At 40.9% G+C, this 20,075-nt stretch overlaps 1 protein-coding gene across 3 annotated transcripts in view; it reads right to left on the bottom strand.

Annotated features, from left to right (window-relative positions):
* CFAP69 (cilia and flagella associated protein 69) overlaps window positions 1-17,186 on the bottom strand; it is a 64,612-nt gene extending 47,426 nt beyond the window's left edge. The window contains exons 1-4 of one of the 3 annotated variants that reach the window (XM_059712248.1): window positions 16,705-17,185; window positions 6,694-6,753; window positions 5,067-5,132; window positions 2,928-3,037 (exon numbers count right to left, since the gene is read on the bottom strand). In XM_059712248.1, the coding sequence (XP_059568231.1) occupies window positions 2,928-3,037; window positions 5,067-5,132; window positions 6,694-6,753; window positions 16,705-16,848 (380 nt within the window). In that variant the 5' untranslated portion in view covers window positions 16,849-17,185. Of the gene's footprint in view, window positions 1-2,927; window positions 3,038-5,066; window positions 5,133-6,633; window positions 6,754-16,704 lie in introns of those variants that run through there. The other 2 variants (XM_059712250.1, XM_059712251.1) reach the window with 2 other exon arrangements.
* Window positions 17,187-20,075: the final 2,889 nt, after the last annotated feature.

Below are 20,075 nucleotides of genomic sequence, written 5' to 3'. Positions count from 1 at the left end.
TCTCTCTGGAGGCAAAATAATAAGGGATTATAGGTGTACTTCCATCAAAACTAGGAAGACATTGGATAATCTGCTACAAATCACAGATCCGGGCTTACCTGTAACTTAAAAGCTGTTCAAGGGCTTTTTCGGAAGTTTCTGAAACTAGTTAATAGATCAATGGTCTATTTGTCCTTAAAAGGCAATGACCTTTCCCTTATTAACTGGATCAGTTGCTGTCCACAAAATAACAGATATATTTTGTGAGACACTAAGAAATTAAAGTTAACAAATATTAATTATATTAGGATCACATTTCACAATTACTATGATCAAAGTTATTTGGAAAATATTTATTTAGAAATTATAAAAGGCAGTAGAACCTAAGTCATTTGTCTAAATGTCAAAGGAGATATAAAAGTTCTTAAACACAAAGAAAAAACTATGTTGGCATTTTATGAATTTAAAATTTGAAGCTCCTATACTATTTGTTTAAAATATAATACATATATTATATCTTATATGTACTATATATAGGACTATTAATTAACACTTTTCAAGAAAAATTAACCAAATAGTTGAAAAACAGCATTTAGAAATATCACATGTGGAGATTTATATATATGCACCAATTGGAATTGAAAGATATTTCAAGGGCAAAGTATGAAAAGGAAAATTTTATAAATGCCACAGAAGTTTCTTTCAAGTGTTGGTCAAAATGTTTCATTTGCAACAAATAACATATTAAACTCTAAAAATTAGTTATACTCATCCTTCAAACTTTTTCCTTTGCTACCAAAGGAAACAACCTAAAAGTTAAAGCATCAGAAGAGTTTTCCACCAAAAAGTGTAGGAAAAAAGATAAGCATTATAGTTCTTTTTAAAAAATATATTTTTATTGATTTCAGAGAGGAAGGGAGAGGGAGAGAGATAGAAACTTCAATGAGAGGGAATCATTGATCAGCTGCTTCCTGCACGCCCCCTACTGGGAACAGAGCCTGCAACCCACGCATGTGCCCTTGAACTGGAATCAAACCCGGGACTCTTCAGGTCGCAGGCTGATGCTCTATCCATTGAGCCAAACCAACTAGGGTAAGCATTATAGTTCTGATGCAATAAGGAAAGCATACTACTCATAGGCCAAAACAGAAAGGCTGTATTTTACTTTCAATGTTTTTATCTCCCCAAAATATCTTGAAAAGTGAATCAAGTGAGGATGAGGTATGGAGAAATGCAGGACAAAAGCAGAAATTAGGAAAGTAGGGGGAAAAATAAAATTAAGAACAATTATGAAATATGAAGGAAAGTAAAGAGTGTAAAAACAAAGATTCATCGCCCTAACCGGTTTGGCTCAGTGGATAGAGCGTCGGCCTGCGGACTCAAGGGTCCCAGGTTCGATTATAGTCAAGGGCATGTATCTTGGTTGCGGGCACAACCCCAGTAGGGGGTGTGCAGGAGCTGATCGATGTTTCTCTCTCATCGATGTTTCTAACTCTCTATCCCTCTCCCTTCTTCTCTGTAAAAAATCAATAAAATATATTTTAGAAAAATAAAATAAAAAAATAAAAAGATTTATCATATTACATAATGAAATACTTAGTCACAGCTCTCATAGAGAACAAGTCCTTGATGGAGCTCTGTAGGGGCACTGATGTTGAAAGTCATACTTATGAACCTTGTTTTCTAGGATTTGCACAGCTTCAAAATTCAACATTTTATATATATGATCTCACATCAATATCATAATTGCCAATTTATATTAAAGTTCCTTGAAAGCACCAGAGTGATTCTTTAGGTCTTTATTTTTCATGGTTGCTATTAAAAAGGAAGGCATGACAAAGGCATTCAATAAATTATTTTTGATTATTTTGTTCTGATATCAAAAAAGTAAATGTAATTATAAAAATTTAAATATTATTGCTGCTAAACCTAAAAATGTGAGTTAAAACCTACTAGGTATACAGTCTCACTAATATATTTGCATATTAAAAGAAACACAGTATTTAAAAAGCTAATTTGGTAGGAAAGTTTCAAAGGTTAAATTGCTAGGAAGGTTTATTTCTACTTTAAGAATCTCCTCTACTATATTTTATTGAAAACTAAAAACAGAGATTTTTTTTTTAATATATTTCATTGATTTTTTACAGAGAGAGGAAGGGAGAGAGATAGAGAGCTAGAAACATCGATGAGAGAGAAACATCGATCAGCTGCCTCCTGCACATCTCCTACTGGGGATGTGCCCGCAACCCAGGTACATGCCCGGAATCGAACCCGGGACCCTCCAGTCCGCAGGCCAATGCTCTATCCACTGAGCCAAACTGGTTTCAGCGTAAAAACAGAGATTTTAATGTGTATCTTGATTAGCCAGTATGTGGCAGAAAGGAAGCAGAAAATATTCCTAGTTCCCCAAAATGGTTGGAGAAACAACAGCACAGAGGATTGTGCAGATTAATTTTATAATTCTGACCTCTAATTACCTTAAAAACATATATCAAAAATAATTGTTGACATTTTATTCTTTATTCAAATTTGGGAAATCAATTAAACATGAACCAGAACCTAATATATCTTTGAGAGTCAAATTTTCTAAGGAGAGAAGAAAACTAGACTAAAACTATTAAGCATTGTCCATAAATTGTCTCAAGGATTCTCTAAAGATATTACAATTTGTTGGTTTCATCTCAGATTTATCATTACTGTGAGAGCAAGTTATTATGAAAATTTTTTAAAATATATTTGCAGTTTAATCACTTGTGGCAAGCGATCTCAGACTACAATAAAATTGACTACCTTTGAAATACCAACTGCTGGTAAGTGATCAAGTGAAGTTTTCTGAGTTCTGCATCACTTTGCTACACCATAATGCATAATATCTTTTATAATGCAAAATAAAACATAATAAAATGCTGCACGCTAATATAAAATAAAGTTAAAGGAAAACAACTTACCCACATAATTTTATGATATTATAGGCAGGCTCTAGAAAAGGAGGCTGGTTTTCAATTTTTTCTGCACACAGATTCAGAATTTTAAATATCTGTGCCAAATCCCTTAGGGGCTTTAGTATTTTTAGTTAAGAAATAAAATTAAGATTCATATATTTATATTTATGAACATATTCTTTATAACACTTGTGCCAAGAAAATCTATAGAATTCCTATAATGTTAAATATGGTTGAGATTTTTTAAAAAATGTTTTTATTGATATTTTTATTTTTTTAGAGAGAGGGATAGAGAGATAGAAACATCAATGAGAGAGAAACATCTTTGATTGGCTGCCTCCTGCATGCCCCCAACTGGGGATCAAGCTCCCAACCTGAGCATGTGCCCTGACTGGGAATCGAACCATGACCTCTTGGTTCCTAGGTCAATGCTCAGCCACTCAGCAACACTGGCTGGGCGACACTATTTTAATTATACTAATTTGAAAGACTAAAGATGAAAACTTAGAACCATATTTTTAAAGAAATATTATTTGAGTTTTGTCTCAGTGACCCTTTACTCAAAATATTTTTTTCTCCTCTCACGACACCTTTAGAATTTGATTACCAACTACTACCCTGCGGATTTAGTTGGAAAAAAAAATTAACTTAATGGCTTAATCATATCCTTCATCTCCACCCACTCACAGTAAACATTAACTGCTCCAGAATAAGAAACCCAACTTATCTTACTTTTCTGCATCACTTTCTTAATATTACTGAGATGCATTCTCTTGTTTTTAAGATTTAAATTGGTTGAGATCTTATTTCATTTAAAACTAGTATGAAAGCAAAATGTACTACCTATAGATCTTCAGGTAAAAGCACCTTTTCTATTACCCCAACTGGTACATAAACAAATCTCATAGATTTTGTAGCAAGATGACTACAGAAAGTGAGGGTTTCCTGTGGCAAAATTATTATATTATGCAAAGATTAAAACAACAACAGCTACCCAACAACAAATTAGTTCTTAAGCATGAGTTTTGAGACACAGGAGTTTCCACATATTCTGATCAAGGTGGTATATTTAGTGAGGATACTATCTTCTGTTTATGTAATGTTTTGCAGATTATCAAGCACTTTGCATGTCTTCTCATCTAGTCTTCCTTAACAACTTTCATGAGGTGCTGTTATGCCTATAATATGATAAGCTTATTAACTGTAGAAGTACTCAAGTAAATTGGTAGAAATAAGATTACGTGGCCCTCCTAACCTCATCCACTGTCTCTTTGTGTCTTTAGAACTGCCATTATCTACACCAAATTAACTGCATTGTACTGTTTTCAGTTTTACATTTTCTGATAAATGAAAAATATAATTTTGTGGAAAAAAACACACAAAATGTTAGCTATTTTCTGTGGTAAACAGAATGGCCTGTCCAAAGATGTCCACATCCTAATGCCCAGAACTTGTGAAGTTATCTCATGTGACAAAGGGACTTTTCAGTGATTAAGTTAAAAATCTTGAGATGAGAAAGTTACCCTTGATCCGTGGTCGGCAAACTGCGGCTCACGAGTCACATGCGGCTTTTTGGCCCCTTGAGTGTGGCTCTTCCACAAAATACCACGTGCTGGCGCGCACGTACAGTGTGATTGAAACTGTGGCCCATGCGCAGAAGTCGGTTTTCGGCCTGGGTGAGTCTATGTTGAAGAAGTACTGTTGATATTTGGCTCTGTTGACTAATGAGTTTGCCGACCACTGCCCTAGATTACCCAGATAGACCAATGTAATCACAGGGTCCTTATAAGGGAAAGAGAGAGGCAGCGGAGTACCAGAGAAGGAAATGCCATGAGAGAAGCAGAGGCGAGAGTGATGATACTTTGAGGAAGGGGCCAGTGGCTGAGGAATGCAGGCCACCTCTGGAAGCCGGAGAGGCAAGGAAATGAGTTGTCCTCAGAGCCTTCAAAAGGAACACCTCCCCTTTAGCTCAGTGAAGCAGGGTTTGGATTTCTGACCTCCAGAAGTATAAGACAAAAATTTTATGTTGTTTTAAGGTACTCTGTGGTAACTTACAGTAGCAATAGGAAATGAATACATTTTCTAATTAAAATTCTCCCATTTCAGGATAAATGAAATAAGCATACATATATAAGTAAAGGATACAAATCCATTCTGATAATACTGCACCAATGTCTTGACAGATTTAAGTTGTTTTTCTTCTAAATCATCCTAAAACAAATGATCTGTTTTAGTTCTTTTATGCTATTAAAACTGGTGCGATATAACTTTTTTATTAATATAAAAAGAAAGTAGACATTAAAATTATCAAGAAATTGTCCATTAAAATTGTAATTCAATTACTGTATTATAATTACAAGTACGATAAAATGTTTCCTGAAACATGAAGGTAAAAATAAGATTAGGAAATTTGATTAGGAAATTGAAAATTAAAACTAGATTACTACAAGAGCAGTAATTGTTTCCAGAAATAAGAGTAACAACATTGGAAGCATGTTGAGCATTTTTCTGTGCCAGGGACCATTTAGGAACCATACATACATGCCAATCTTCAAATCAACCCCATTAGGAAAATACTGTTATTATTCCTCTTTTCCAGAATAAAAACCTCAAACTGAAACACTAAGCAATTTGTCCAAAATCAGGCAGATAATAAGTGGTGGTGTTAGGAGTCAAATTTGGCAACTTGACTCCAGAAATTGTAATCTAAAATATTCCCAGTGTACTGGTACAAACAAAATAGCTTCAGCCAATTAAAACAAAACAAAACAAAACAAAACCCTATACAGTGATATCTTTTCATGACTGAATCACTTCTATCCTTTTAATCTTTAAATTGTTTGTAAGAGGCTGTGGCATTTTTTATAGCGCCCCCCCCCCAGCTGTTTTTGTCTATACTTAATAACAACTAGTAGGAGCTATATGTAGTTGAATTTTCTTCTTATAAAAGTGCACATATATTTACAATTAAAAATAACGTCCACAACAAACATAGCCAGCAAAAGATAAATTCTTATGGAGTCATTATTTTTATTGCATTTTTTCTTCTATATAAAATGCAGAGACTAAAAAATGTTAAAACAATGACTAAATTTTGGTGCCTACTAATCACAGGACATTGTTTTGTTTTGATTGGCTCTACCACTGTCACCTTCCACTTCCTTAAAGCATGCAATATTCATCTTGTAGTAATTTCATAGTGTGTGCTGGCTTTTTGGCAGTCAGTCAGTTCTTGGGTAATGTCAGGAGTGGGGTGTGTGGGAATATATGCATTTGTACTTATTATCCTTTTTCCCAATGCTGAGCTCTCAATTTTGTTATATCTAAAATAACTTTATTTCCATTACATTCTATATAATATTTCTCTCAAAATAAACTACCTATGAGTATTATGAATATGTATCTCTAACCTGATTTCAAATCAGAAAAACTTAAGTAGTATATCATGATACACTTTTTCTGTCCTTGGTCCCCACATCATACTTGGTAACAAGCAAATACAAAGGCCAGATGAGTCTTTTTTCTACTCCTATGATTCCTTCTGTTTATATTTACCATGGATTTGTCCATTCCACAAAACCAAATGTAGTCTCCTCCTCCATCTTCCTTACCAGGTTAACTAAATTCATACTAAATTTAAACAGTCCTTGAATATTTGAAATGGTTTCAAGAGGAGAGAAATGAGATTTATGTTGGGGGGAATACAAGTTACCTTTCAGGGGAATCACAATTTATAAATGATATAGCAGAAATATTTTCTCTCAAAGCTTACTTGAGCAGTCTCTTCAAGGAGTTTGATGATACTATTTAGGTCCATAGGCTTTAAAGCACCCTGAAAAACATACAACACTTAGTATTCTATGAGAATCAAGAAGTTACATCAAACATAGTATTTTCATGATATTATTTATCCCTTGGCAACTTAAAAATATCCTATGACAAAGAGACAGTGAGCGAAGAATACATAGCAGATGAGACCTTTTAAGAGTAAAAAAAAAATCTTGGAGTTAAAAAAACACAAACCTCTTGAATTCTAGTATCATCTTATAATATTAATGTCTAAGTTTCACTAGTTCCAAGAGGCCCAAAAGAGCATCTGGCATAATAGCACTTCCACGCTTTTCTTCATCAAACATATTACACATCTCATTACAACCCACTGAGTTTGCCTACGCAGATACACACAAGACTAACTTCTAACCTAGAGGTAGAGATCGCCTTTCTGAGCTAGGTATTCCCTCTCTAGGTGGTCCCAGCATTCTCACTGTCATCCACATTGGAAAACAGAAACCTCCAAGTTCTACAGCTTTTACATCTTTAATATTTCTTGAGCCCATTCCCTCTTACTGATTTATTTGGTTCTCATCTCTCACTCAATTACTTTCTTGCTCTTCTCCCTGCCTCCATCTACTCTTGTACTTTCAACATCCTCCTCCACTTTATGGCAAAAATAATAAACCTCAAATCTGAACACAACCAGTCTGAATCATTCAGTGACTCTCCATTAACACCCCTGACCCCCTCCTTTGTTTTCAATTATGTTGTCACAATCCTATTCGTCTCCTGGGTTAACCTCCATAGACTGATCCTTCAAGCAACAGCTCAGGTGTCACCTCCCCAAGGGATGAAAAAGGGTGGAGCAAATGTCCCTCCTCTGTGCTCCCATCGCACCCTAAGCATATGTCCATTACAATTCCCATCAGTGTTGCTCTAAAATGGTCTACAAATTTATCCCTCACCATGCCCTGCCCCAAAGTTCACTTGAGGGCAAAGACTTGTTTTCTGGCAACCCCAACACCAAATACTGGGCCTCGAGTAGCAAGTTCATTGTAGGTAAGTGGGGAAGGAAACAGGAGGTGCTATCATCCAGAGTTTAAATATTTATGATAATACAGAAGTCCCCAAATTCTAAATACAGTTTGGGCTATATTTAACTTGGGGGTTAATGTTTTCTTGCATAACATTTTCTTTTTAATTCAAATGTTATATCAAAATTGCTTACTCCTCTCATATGAGTTAAGCTATCCCAGTCTCCTTTGTTTCCTTCCTCTAATCAATCCTCCTTTCACACTTACTTCTACTTTAAAATAACCACTTGAAAAGATGATGTCATGATGATATAAAAATATACAAAAGGGGGAAAATCCTACTTATTCCTATCATCTAAATACAACCTATGTTATTTTCTGGTTTTAAATATTTTCACATATTATTTTCTGTTTTTATTTACATGTATAAGTATAAATGCTTTACATAATTTCACTTAGTATTAACACCATTGTACTTTTGACTTTTAAAGCTATAATGCATACATTTCCATATTTTTACAGGATCATTATTCCTTTGCCTCTTAAGTCTAGATTTTCTTTTCCTTTCACAATTACACTCGTATATTCTGATTTTAAAAAAATGTCTTTCAAAAACAATTTTTGAACTTTAAGTCTGCAGAATAAGTATTGGAATGCATTTATTTACTTAAAATGATTTTATTTAAAAAATTAACAACCCTGAAAGGACACCTCTGGAAAGCTGCTCAATATTCTATTGAGACCTTCCCCTGGGACCTCCACCCTTAGGTCAGAGGATCCAGCACCCCCCCATTCCCTCATCTTTCCCTTTCCCTCCCCCCCTCCCCTCAGGTGTATCACTTTGACCTTCCTCACTTCTAAGCAAGAGCCCTTCCTTTGCTGCTATAACTACTTTCCTAAGCTCATTTCATCTATGGATTACTTCTACCTCTGTGATTTCGCAAATAAATGTTCTCTTATAGTTTGAGTCTTGACTCTGAATTCTTTCCTAGCCAGAACTCAAGTACCCAGGTTGCTGAACCCGGGTCCAATCTAACCCCACTGGTCTGATCTAACAACTGGTGCTGTTCTCACACCACCACCAACAGGGTAAGATTTAAATTCACAAAGAGAGAAGGGAACTTGTTAAATAAATATTACATATCACCTCCTGTGTACCTGGTTTTGTGCTGGATATTGCTGGTGCATTTTGGAGGAAATGGGGAACACTACAGAAAACACCCAACAGACAAGGTTTCTGTCCTTGGGAAGTAGCACAAAGCCAAGCAAATGTTACAGATAAAGCACAGTTATCCATTGGAAACCCCTAAAAATAGGACAGACAAGTCGAGCTGAGGAACTTTAAGAAAAGCAAAGACCTTAAACATCATTTAGTTCAGCGGTTCTGAGGCTAAACTCACTTGAGGGAGCATTTTAAGAGCCCCTGGCTCCACACTGGGGATGCTGTAGAATAGATCTGGGGTAGGGCACATTTTTACACTATAATGTCTGTTTGTTTTTAAAGCTCCTGAGATGGTTGTGATGGTCCCTCAGGTTTGGGGAAATACTCATCTAGTACAGGCTCACTGTTAGTGACAAGAAGAAAATTCTGAGCTGTTCTAAATTAATTACAGCAAGGCAGAGGGTGGAAGAAAGAGACAGAGAGGTTACTCAGTTAATAACTGCAGGGCAAAACCAACATAAAACTGCTTATGTTCTGAGCTTACATTGAAACCCTGAATTAACTCCCAGGTAGCTATTTCCATGATCATCTAAAGAGAACAGCCAGGCGCCACTGACCACCAGGAGCCTCTGCTTCTTGCTTACACACGAACTTTCCAGGCTGTTGCCCCCAAGCAATCCAAAGGAACAAACACTTCTCCCTACGGACTATGTATGATCCCAGGACTAGCCTCATTTCACCCTCCACCACCCCCTTTACCTCTAGCCCATGTAAATTGTTTCCAAACAACTTGTATCTTCCTCCCCCTATGTGATGTGTAAAAGAGCCCGCCAACCCCAGGACCACAGGCGTGTTGTCTCCTCCATCTAGCCTTGCTGCTGCTGCTGGTTCAGGCTTCATGCCCAATGACCTGTGGCTTTTCTGGCCAGCATATGGCTCAATAAACCCTTTTTTTCGGAAAGGCTTCAGCGATGAAAGTTTTGTTTAACACTAGCAAAGGGAATAGGCCTAAAGAGGTGAAGAGATTTGATCAATGTAATTATATTAGACTAGAGGCCCGGTGCACAAAAATTTGTGCACTGGGGGGGGGGGGAGGGGGGAGTCCCTCAGCCTGGCCTGTGCACTTTTGCAGTCTGGGACTCCTTGGGGGATGACCACCTGCTGGTTTAGGCCCACTCCCTGGGGAATTGGGCCTAAGCTGGAAGTCAGCCATCCCTCTGGCAGCCCAGGGGCCCTTGGAGGATGTCCACTTGCCAGCGGGGAGCAGGCCTAAACTGCAGTCGGACATCCTTAGCGCTGCTGAGGAGGGGGGAGAGGCTCCCACCACCACTGCTGTACTGGCAGCCGTCAGCCTGGCTTGTGGCTGAGCAGAGCTCCCCCTGTGGGAGCACACTGACCACCAGGGGGAAGCTCCTGCATTGAGCATCTGCCCCCTGGTGGTCAGTGTGTGTCATAGTGACCAGTCATTCCCAGTCATTCTGCTGTTAGGGTCAATTTGCATATTACCCTTTTATTATATAGGAGTGCCTGGCCAGCCTGGGTGAGGTGCTGATGGCAGTTTGCAGGCTGGCCATAGCCCCTTCATGGTGGGGGTCCCGCTTGGATGCCTGGCCAGCCTGGGTGAGGGGCTGTGGGCCATTTTCAGGCTGGCCACACTCCCTTCAGGGTGGAGGGGTCCTGCTGGGGTGCCTGGCCAGTCTGGGTGAGTGGCTGATGGCAGTTTGCAGGCTGGTCAAGTCCCCCAGCGGGGACCCTCACCCCATGAGTGTGTGGCCAGTCTGGGTGAGTGGCTGATGGCTGTTTGCAGGCTGGCCCCAGCCCCTTCATGGTGGGGGTTCCCCCTGGGGTGCCTGGCCATCCTGGGTGAGGGGCTGAGGGCAGTTTGCAGGCTGGCTAAGCCCCCCAGCGGGGACCCTCACCCCATGAGGGTGTGGCCAGCCTGGGTGAGGGGCTGATGGCTATTTGCAGGCTGGCTACAACCCCCAGCCACCCAAGCTCCCAGTGGAGGCTGGCTGGAAGCAGGTATCTGGGATTTGTTTATCTTCTATAATTGAAACTTTATTGCCATAAGCAAAGGGCACATCTGGCTCATGGCAGGTGGGAAGGTTGGCTTCCTCCATCGCCCTGGCAACCAAGCCTCCTGCTTGTTCCTGCTCCATGGCTGCCGGCCGCCATCTTGGTTGGGTTAATTTGCATATAGTCGCTCTGATTGGCTGGTGGGCGTGGCCTTAGGGCATAGTGATGGTACGGTCATTTAGCATCTTTGTCTTTTATTAGTGTAGATGAGGTAAGCAATAAGGAGATACTGTTGAATCCCGGAAGAAAGAGAGGTGGGCCCTGACTGGTGTGGCTGTTAGTCGAGTGATGTCCTGTGGACTGAAGGGTCCTGGGTTCCATTACTCATCAGGGCACATGCCCAGGTTGTAGGTTCGGTCGCCATCAATGCTTCTCTCTCACATTGATGTTTCTCCCTCTCTCCCTCTCCCTTCCTCTCTTTCACAAATCAATAGACACATTTTTATTTTTATTTTAAAGAGAGAAGGGTGGGACTTAGAGGGAGGAAGGAGGAGGATAAAGTGATGTTTATGGAAAATAGACTGGGCAAAGGAGAAGGAGCAAGCCAAAGGGCTGGTGAGAAGGGTGACACATTAATAGGCCTGACTGAGGCACTGTGGTGACAAGGAAGGGAGCAAGTAGTTATTTTAAAGCCCAATGTGGTGCCCCTTGTTTTTCACCATATCATCTGACCTGCTGGTGGAGGGTTGGAATTTTGTTTTGTTGTTGTTATTGTTTATTTTGTTTTATAATCCGGATACATATGAAACTATCTCCCACAGCTCTCCGAGTTTACTGCTGTGAAACTCTGCAGCACGGTTCATATCATACTGCGGTTACAGCACACTAAGCATAGCTGCTCCAAGTGGGAAATGGGGTCCTCTATTAGTCACAACCACAGCTACCACAAGGGGGAGCTGGCCCTGAGTGGGTCTGCCTAGGGTGGGCTGGCAGTGTGTGGGTTCTTGACTTCGTGCAGGAAAGACTTCACAGCACAAGTCCAGGTGATTTTGAGAGTAGGTTTATTAAAGCCGGGAACAGTGAAACAAGGAAGAGCCAAGGGTAGAAGAAGCAGCTGGAGAGAGTCTAGGCAGGGTTGCTTTGGCTCTCTAAAAACGTGATAGGAAAGAAATGAGCCATGGTGGGTGGGATGGCCCTGGCTCGCTGGGAAGTCAGAGAAAAGGGGGCCTTGGAGACAGGTTCAGTGGGTGAGCCCTGACTGCCACTGTCCATTGCTCCCCTGGTTGCTAGTCTCATGGGATCCCTTCATGTTTAGGAGATGCAGGCCTGTGGGGGAGGGGAAAGGCGGGTGTGCTTTTGGGAAGGGGAGTGCGCACTGGGTCCTTTGTTTTGAGGGTTTTTGAAGGCTGGCAGTTTAGAGGCGGTCTTAGAGGAGCTCTCAATAGAATACGCATCAGCTTTTCCAGGTGTGCCCTTTCTACTGCTTGGTCAGCACCAGGGCAGGGCAGGGGGTCTTTAGTTATCACCTGGTTTGGCTGCTCTTCTGAGCCTGGAGCTGAAATACAAGTGAGGCCTAGATATTATCTCTAGGGAGGAAAGGTCAGGGGGTCCACACTGAATAACCAGTGATATGCAGGGGAGGAAAGGTCGTGGGGGCGAGGTCCAGCGCTAGTACAGTGGGGCCTTGACTTACCAGTGTCCCGACTAACGAGTTTTTTGAGATACCAGCTGTCTCTCCGCCGATTTTTTGCATTGAGTTGACAGAGCAATTTGAGTTAACGAGCTCCTTAACGAGCTCGGTCTCGGAACGAATTAAACTCGTAAGTCAAGGCCCCACTGTATTGCCCATTGCTAAGCATACTAGGCACGCGGGGCTTTCCGCCTGGTGACCTGCATCTGGCTGTAGACTGCTCAGCCAATTTGTTCAGCTGTCTCAGTTTCTGAAATCCTCTTGCCGAGGAACTTTCTTAGCTCCTTACTCTCCTGCCTCAGCGTCACCTGAAACCCTGTTGGAAACGCAGACACCAGAGGCTCTACTCCAGATCTGCAGAACCAGAATCTGCATTTTAGTAAGACCCCCAGATGCTCCAAATGTACATCAGAATCTGAGAAGCACTGCTCTAACGGGTTTCTGATTTTTTAGAATGAGAGGAGCAGTATTAAAATAAATAGGAAATAAAGAGCACACAACTTGTGATTTCAAGTGTACGATGGAGCTGGCTTAATGAACTAAGGTAGGATCCACACTCTCATTTTCAGCTGCCAGGGTACACTGTCTCTCAAGCATAGGCAGAGGAGGAAGTTGCAAATGTGGAATGGTTTGAAAATATCTAGAGTTCCAAGAGTCTTTTCCTCTACTGGCTTGAGGCAGGGGTCTAAAATGTTAATTTGATGAACAAGAATAGATCGATCTAGAGACAAATGGTAGGGGGGAGGGGGTTAGAGAGCAACCAAAGGACTTACATGCATGCATATTAGCATAACCAATGGACACAGACACTGGGGCGGTGGGGGCTTGCCAGGCTGGGAAGGGATGGGGAAGGGGGTCAATTGGGGAAAAAGGAGACATATGTAAAACTTAGACAATAAATAAAATAAAATAAAATAAAACGTTATCTTTTTTTCTTTACTTTTTAATTGACACCGGGGCCACTTATTCTGCCCTCCTGAATTCGCTGGGACCTTTGTCCCCTCTGAGTCTCTATTATGGGGGTTGACAGACTATTCTCACAGCCATTAGGCACCTCACCTCTACCCTGCATTTTGCTAGACACCCCTTTACCCAATCTAAAAAGTTACCCTTTTAGTGATGGCAAAGGTCCCGCTCTGAGTAAAGAAACTGAGTAACCTGCACTTAATTTCTCACGGCCGGAGGGGCCTCCGTTGTAAAAGCAATCACAAACAAGACCCAAGTGATCATTTCTCCCAGCTCTGTAAGTGTTTATTCTATTTCATTTCTTTTGGTAGATACTTTTTCTTCAGTACTTTATAAAACGTTAATACTCCTGAAGTAGGTGTTGTTAAACAAACAGACAGACAAACAAACAAAAGAACCTTGGAGGCTGAAAGCTTTTCTAAAAGAATGATTTATTGGGCCAAAAAAGGACCAGGTCCTGGGGAGAAAAACTGGGGACAATGAAACAAGGAAGGGCCAAGGATAGAAGGGCAGCAGTGCTAGGGAGAAAAGACAAACATGTCCACATCCTGGACTTGATGGGCACTTTTATACTTAATGTTTGGGGAAGAAAGATATAAGTTGTTTTGAAAGAATTTACACTGGCTACAGATGGGGAGGGGGGAGGGGAAGCAGAGGCAGTTCTATGACAGGTACACAGTCTATAAGTAGGAAATACTACATTTGACAACAGTAAGAGCAGTCTTGAAAGTTCATGCATATGTGGGATATGAGGATCTAGTTGTCTGCTACATAGATGCTTTCAGGAATGTGAGCAGTCTGTTGTTAGCCCACAGCTGGCCAACTGGTTAACTACTCCAGTCTATTTCTCTCACTGATGTAATTTAACGTAGTGCATCTCAGAATTTTTCTCTTGTCATTACTAACAAGGTAGGAACTTAAATTAATACAAATTGATTTCTTTTTGGAAAATAATCCTGTGCCCTGGAAGAAGAGTAATAAAAGGAAAAAAGTAAAAGAAAACAGGGAAGGAAGAAAATGTGCACACATATACACGGGTATACTTGTTTTGCTTTACTTGAGCTGTTGTGGACTATTCTGGCAATGGCCTATTAAAAGTATTTCCTCTTTTTTCTTTTTCTTTTTAACCCATGCTTGCCTGTCTCCTATACCCTGGTCCTCCACCCGCTTTTACACCAGGTAAAGGAAGAATGAATGAGAACCGTAAGATATAAAATTCACCTGCCTCCCAGCTTTGCCCGGTGCCTGGGAGGACAGCGGTAGTGTTGAGCCCCCTTGAAGCCTTGGGAGTGGAAGGCTGCTATTCCTTAACAGTCCTTCTTTCCACAGCCCACAAAAAAGTGGTTGAAACACTTCCACAAAACTGACTAGGTAAATTCCCTGTTCCTCCTCATGCAAAAATGCTGTTGCCCCGAGGTTGCTGTGTAAATGTCTGACCATCCTCAGAGAGTTCAACCCTAGTCCCACAGCAGAAGAGGTCCCCAGTCAACTGGCTACTCCCAAGGAACTCTCCCAGGCTCTAGGCGGTGGACACAGGAGACAAGGTTCCTTACGCAGCCTGAGACTTGTAAAGTCTCAACAGTAATTCCCACAGTGGCCCCATGTCATTAGTGTGAGGAGGCAGGGCAGGATTCCTCCATAGAATTCAGGTTTTAGGGCTTGGTCATGGCTCTCTGGGGAGGAGCAATGGAAGCCTGGCATGAAACAAGCGACTTGGAATTGCTAAATACCCCCACCACAATGGAGACCCGAGGGAGCATTTGGAGTGAAATTTCTCAACAGATCAGCTTGAAAGAATTAATTTTTATAACAAGTAAATTCATAACCAAATATATGCACAATAAATTAAATCAATTACAAGTGACATATGATTTCACTCACATGTAGAATCTAATGAGCAAGATAAACTAACAAACAGAATAGAAATAGACTCATACTGGTGGGGGGTGGGGGTAAGGGCTGGGAAGAGGGGCGATGGGGAAATGGGAGATATCTGTAATATCAACAATAAAAATATATTTTTAAAGAAGAAATAGACTCATAGATACAGAGAACAGACTGATAGCTGTCAGAGGGAAAGGGGGTTGGAGGCTGGGTGAAAAAGGTGAGGGGATTAGTCAAAAACAAACAACTCATAGATACAGACAACTGTATGGTGATTACCAGAGGGAAAGGGGAGTGCGGGGAGGTAGAATAGTGTAAAGTCGGGGGAAATGGTGATAGAAGGAGACTTGACTTGGGGTGGTGAACATACAATACAATATACAGATAATATATTATAGAATTGTACACCGGAAACCTATATAATTTTATTAACTAATGTCACCCCAATGAATTCAATAAAAATAACACAATGAAATAAAGAGAAAAACAAAAGAAAAATCAATTCTATTCTCTGCCAATCCTCTCTGACCCACCCCATAATCAGCTTCAAATTTCACATAAAACGATGCTTCATTTCTAATTTTAACACCAGTTTCCTCTTCTCCCTGTGTACGTTTTAGTAGCAGCAATTTAATTTTTTTCATCATCATTTATCCCTCTATGCCCTCTTCCATCTCCACCCCCGTCCCCCGCCGCAGTCACCACACTGTTGTCCATGTCCATGAGTTCTCTTTCTTTTTCTTTTTTGCTCAATTTCCTGACCGCCCCCCCCCCCCCCCCACACACACACACACATCCAGTAGCAGCAAATTTAAAGACGGGAGAAAGTTATACACCTCTATCCAGAACATCACTACATAAAAGGGATCTACATACACAAGTACAATGCAAACAAGTGTTCAAATTCATGTCTTTGCTAAGAATGTTTCCTTCCCCCAGGCCCTTCGAAGTCACACTTTTGCAGGCACGGCAGCAAAGCCTCCCCTACTCAGTTGGGTGGGACGCTCGCTCGCGAGGACCTGGAGGCCCAAGTTGCCAGGCGGGTTGGTAGACCCGCCCGCCAGCTGCGCAGTTCTCGGAGGGGTCAGCTAATAGATGCCCGGAGGTTGACAGGAACCTCGGTCCCGCGGAATACCCTCGTGTCCACTTGCGCCCCCATTCCCGTCGTTGCTGCCCCCCAACTCGTCCCCGCCTCCAGATCTCAATCTACTCCCTCCACGCCTCCCCAGCTCCCCGGGCAAGTACACTGGACCTTACCAGAGCGTCCTCGTCCTCCGTCACCACCCCGATCACCGGGATTTGTCGAGGGCTGCTGGACTTGCTTTTGCTGCGCGGCCCCTGGGTCTCGGCCGCCGCCGGGGCCTCCGTTGTTGGCGCGGCTGACTCGGCGTGGCGAGGCATGGCGGCTCTTCTGTCCTACAAGGTGCCCGCAGCCGAGGGACTCAAAGAGGGCCTGCCGCCGGGAACGCAAGGCCACCTGAGAGCCGCCTTCCCCGCGCCGCCGCAGCCCACCCGGGGCCTTCTACTCCCGCCTCCCAGCTGGTTGCTAAGACGCCAGCGCGTTGCCAAGGGCGGGGCCAGAGACCGTAGAAGCGCCGGCTCCTACGGAAGCCCGGGGATCCAAACTACCTCAAACCCTAAGCTGCACCTCCACGCTCAGAATGGCTGGGTTGCTCTGTGCGCTGGACCTTGGCACGGAGCTGTGCCGTTTTCTGGGCGCGTGCGTCTCAGGTTTGGTCATGTGCGCAGGGCCTTCTGAAAGCGGGCGAGAGTGGGTGGAGGGATGAGGCGTGGATGTGGGGTGTGTAAGAGGTAGATGATGGACGGATAGTGTTGGAAGGGGAGCAGTTTATCTCACCCCAGAGAAGCGACCCGTGACACCTACATTTCCAGCCTACGACCTCTTCTGTACTTGAGCGGTCCTACAAGGCAGTTCAATAAATAAGGCGTTTGCCACAACGTAAGAAGACTTTTGAGTCAACTCATTGAATCTAGAACAAGTTAATCTCACTCTTCTTACCTGTTAAATAGCTGTGAGCAGTTTTGTAACGTGGTGGTTGGCACATAAGCGCTCAGTAAATGATCAAGATTACCCTTGTCCTTACTATTACTGTGTTATCTATTCACTGTATCCTGAGTGATAGTCCAAGAAGGGGAAAGACTTTTAAGGAAAAGCTTCTCATGATAATCATCATTATAACCTAACCACTCCGAACACCTTGGCTGTGAAAATTTAAGAATCCCTTAAGCCTTTTAAGCCTTTTTCTAACTTACAGAAATTCTTCAAGATTTAAATATGTTTTTATATCTTCCATAAAATTCACGGGCTAAAAAATTACACAGAATCTCCATAAAAATAAAACTCATTGCACTTCTCAGGGTTTCTCTTCTCATTTGTAGAATAAGCAAGTTGGTCGGTGATTTCTAAGGCGCCTTAACCAGTTCAAACACTGAGTAACATTTTTGGCTCCACAAATAAAAGAGAACTGGGAAAATCAGATTGGGCCTGGCAGTACTTAATGTAAATCAGAGCCAACCCCCAAGCTGCTTTGAAAGAGTCCTGAGTATTTCCAGTCTCTATTTTCTCACTTCAACGCATCCTTCTACTTTCCTCAGCCCAGTTCTCTGAAACTGCTCTGACTGAGGTCGGAGTCTGTAGACACTGTACTCGTCTGCAGTATTTTACACTGTTGACCACTCGCTCCCTGCTTGAAACTCCTTTTCCTGGGTTTCAGCATTCTTTTTTTCTTTTATCTTTACAGTTACCTCTTGGTACTTTTGGAGCAGCTCTCAGACCTTACACCTAGAATTGGGTTCAGCAGGTCTAAGTTTGCTATCACCCACGGAGAGTGCAACGAGTTTGTCAAGTGTATTATTAACATGACCTTAACTGAGTTGCACATTCCGCATACACAATATCAAAAGCAGACTGAAACCACTCGGATAAACACAATGGATTACCTGAGACCAAGATGGTGGTGGAGAACTGACCTCTGGATGCAGCTTATCCTGTGTGCTCATTCTGGTGGAAAGATGAATAGGGGGATTGCAAAGGAAAATTTCCCACAGAAAGGGGAGCTTGCCTAGGAGATAATCAACTACTGCTGTGTTTCAGCACAATAGGCTGAAGTTGACACTGTTCTAGAAACCTGCATGACCCTGGCAAATCAAACTCTCCTCACGACTTAACTGAAGACACATTCCTGGTAAATGAACAAGGGATTTTATTTTATTTTAACTAATTGTGTGCAAATCTATATATTCACTAGAGGCCCAGTGCATGAAATTCATGCAAGGGGATCAGCCCTTGCAGCCCCACCCCCTGGCTCCTGCTCATTCTGGAAGGTCATCCTGCCATCCTGTCTAATTAGCATATTAGCTCTTTTTTTATATAGGATTTTGTCCTAGATCCAGAAAACCAGTTTCCAATGCTTAGTTAGCATAACTCCCATGAACTCCCCCTTTCTAGCACTTAAAAACCCTTAACTTTTTCCTGTTTACATTAGGTGGTGGATTTAACTTTAATCATTATTCACTGATCCCTCTTAATATAGATTTTTGAAGTTTGTAAGTTAAGAGTACAGGACACTTTTTTTTTTAATGACACTAAAACACAAAGACATAAAGGTAAAATGACCATTGAAATGGTAACTATTTCACCAAAAAAAAAAAAAAATGAACTAACAGTAGAGAAACATATGAGAAATGATTTATACATAGGGAATAAAAATGTTTCAATCTGATAACAATCCTGCAGATTTAACATCTGTTAAGTTAAAAATTGCAATTTCTTTTAAAAAGCAGCTGTAGATTTAAAGATTAATTAGAAATTTTAATATGTGGACTTACAAATTTTAACTTTTAAAGTAACAGTTAAATGTTTTTAACATAAAAAAGTAATATTAAGAAATATCGTCCTTCTGATTTTTCCTGATATTTCTTTGCACATTGTCTAATTAGCAATGTCTACTAAAATTGTAATTATTCATTGAGTTAGGAACATTTCTAATAAGTATTTTAGGTTACATATGAATTTGGTAGTCTCTAAACTAATGCCAGATATTCTATATGTTCAGCAAATATTTCTGAGTCAAAGTAATTTATTTTAAACAATTTTTATAGCACATATAGAGTATAGTGTCAGTTTAGCGATGGGGAATTATGTAACCAGAAATACATATAAAGCTTGAATGTAATCTGCGTTAGTGTTTTAAAAATTTGTTCAGATTGATTGTTACAGAAACAAAGCATGAAAAAGAAGCAAAACTAATTACCTCTTTCCAACAGAATCATTAATGTAAATTTGGAAGTAATAAGTATATGGAGCAGAAAACAAAAGTAAAAAAAAAAAAAACAACCACTCCTGAAATCAACCATTCTAATAAAAAGTGTAGTTATAATCTAAATTGTGAATGATTTTTAAATATTTAGTGAATAAGCTAAATAAGTGTTAAAACATGAAATGAGTTTATAGAGTGGCTTTCACCTGATCAAAGCTTCAGTTCCATGATATAGACATATTTCTGTGAAATGAAAATGTCCTCAAGCTTTTAGAACTAAAAACTACTTACTGTGTTTACCTGGTGGGAGGTTATAGTGGAGAACCTCCAGGACATAACTGTCTTTAT

Source organism: Myotis daubentonii, chromosome 10 (genome assembly GCF_963259705.1).
Source record: "Myotis daubentonii chromosome 10, mMyoDau2.1, whole genome shotgun sequence".
In the NCBI taxonomy this organism is placed as follows: domain Eukaryota; kingdom Metazoa; phylum Chordata; class Mammalia; order Chiroptera; family Vespertilionidae; genus Myotis; species Myotis daubentonii.
The sequence above is the reverse complement of the archived record's forward strand: the minus strand, read 5'-3'. Positions and strand labels throughout refer to the sequence as shown.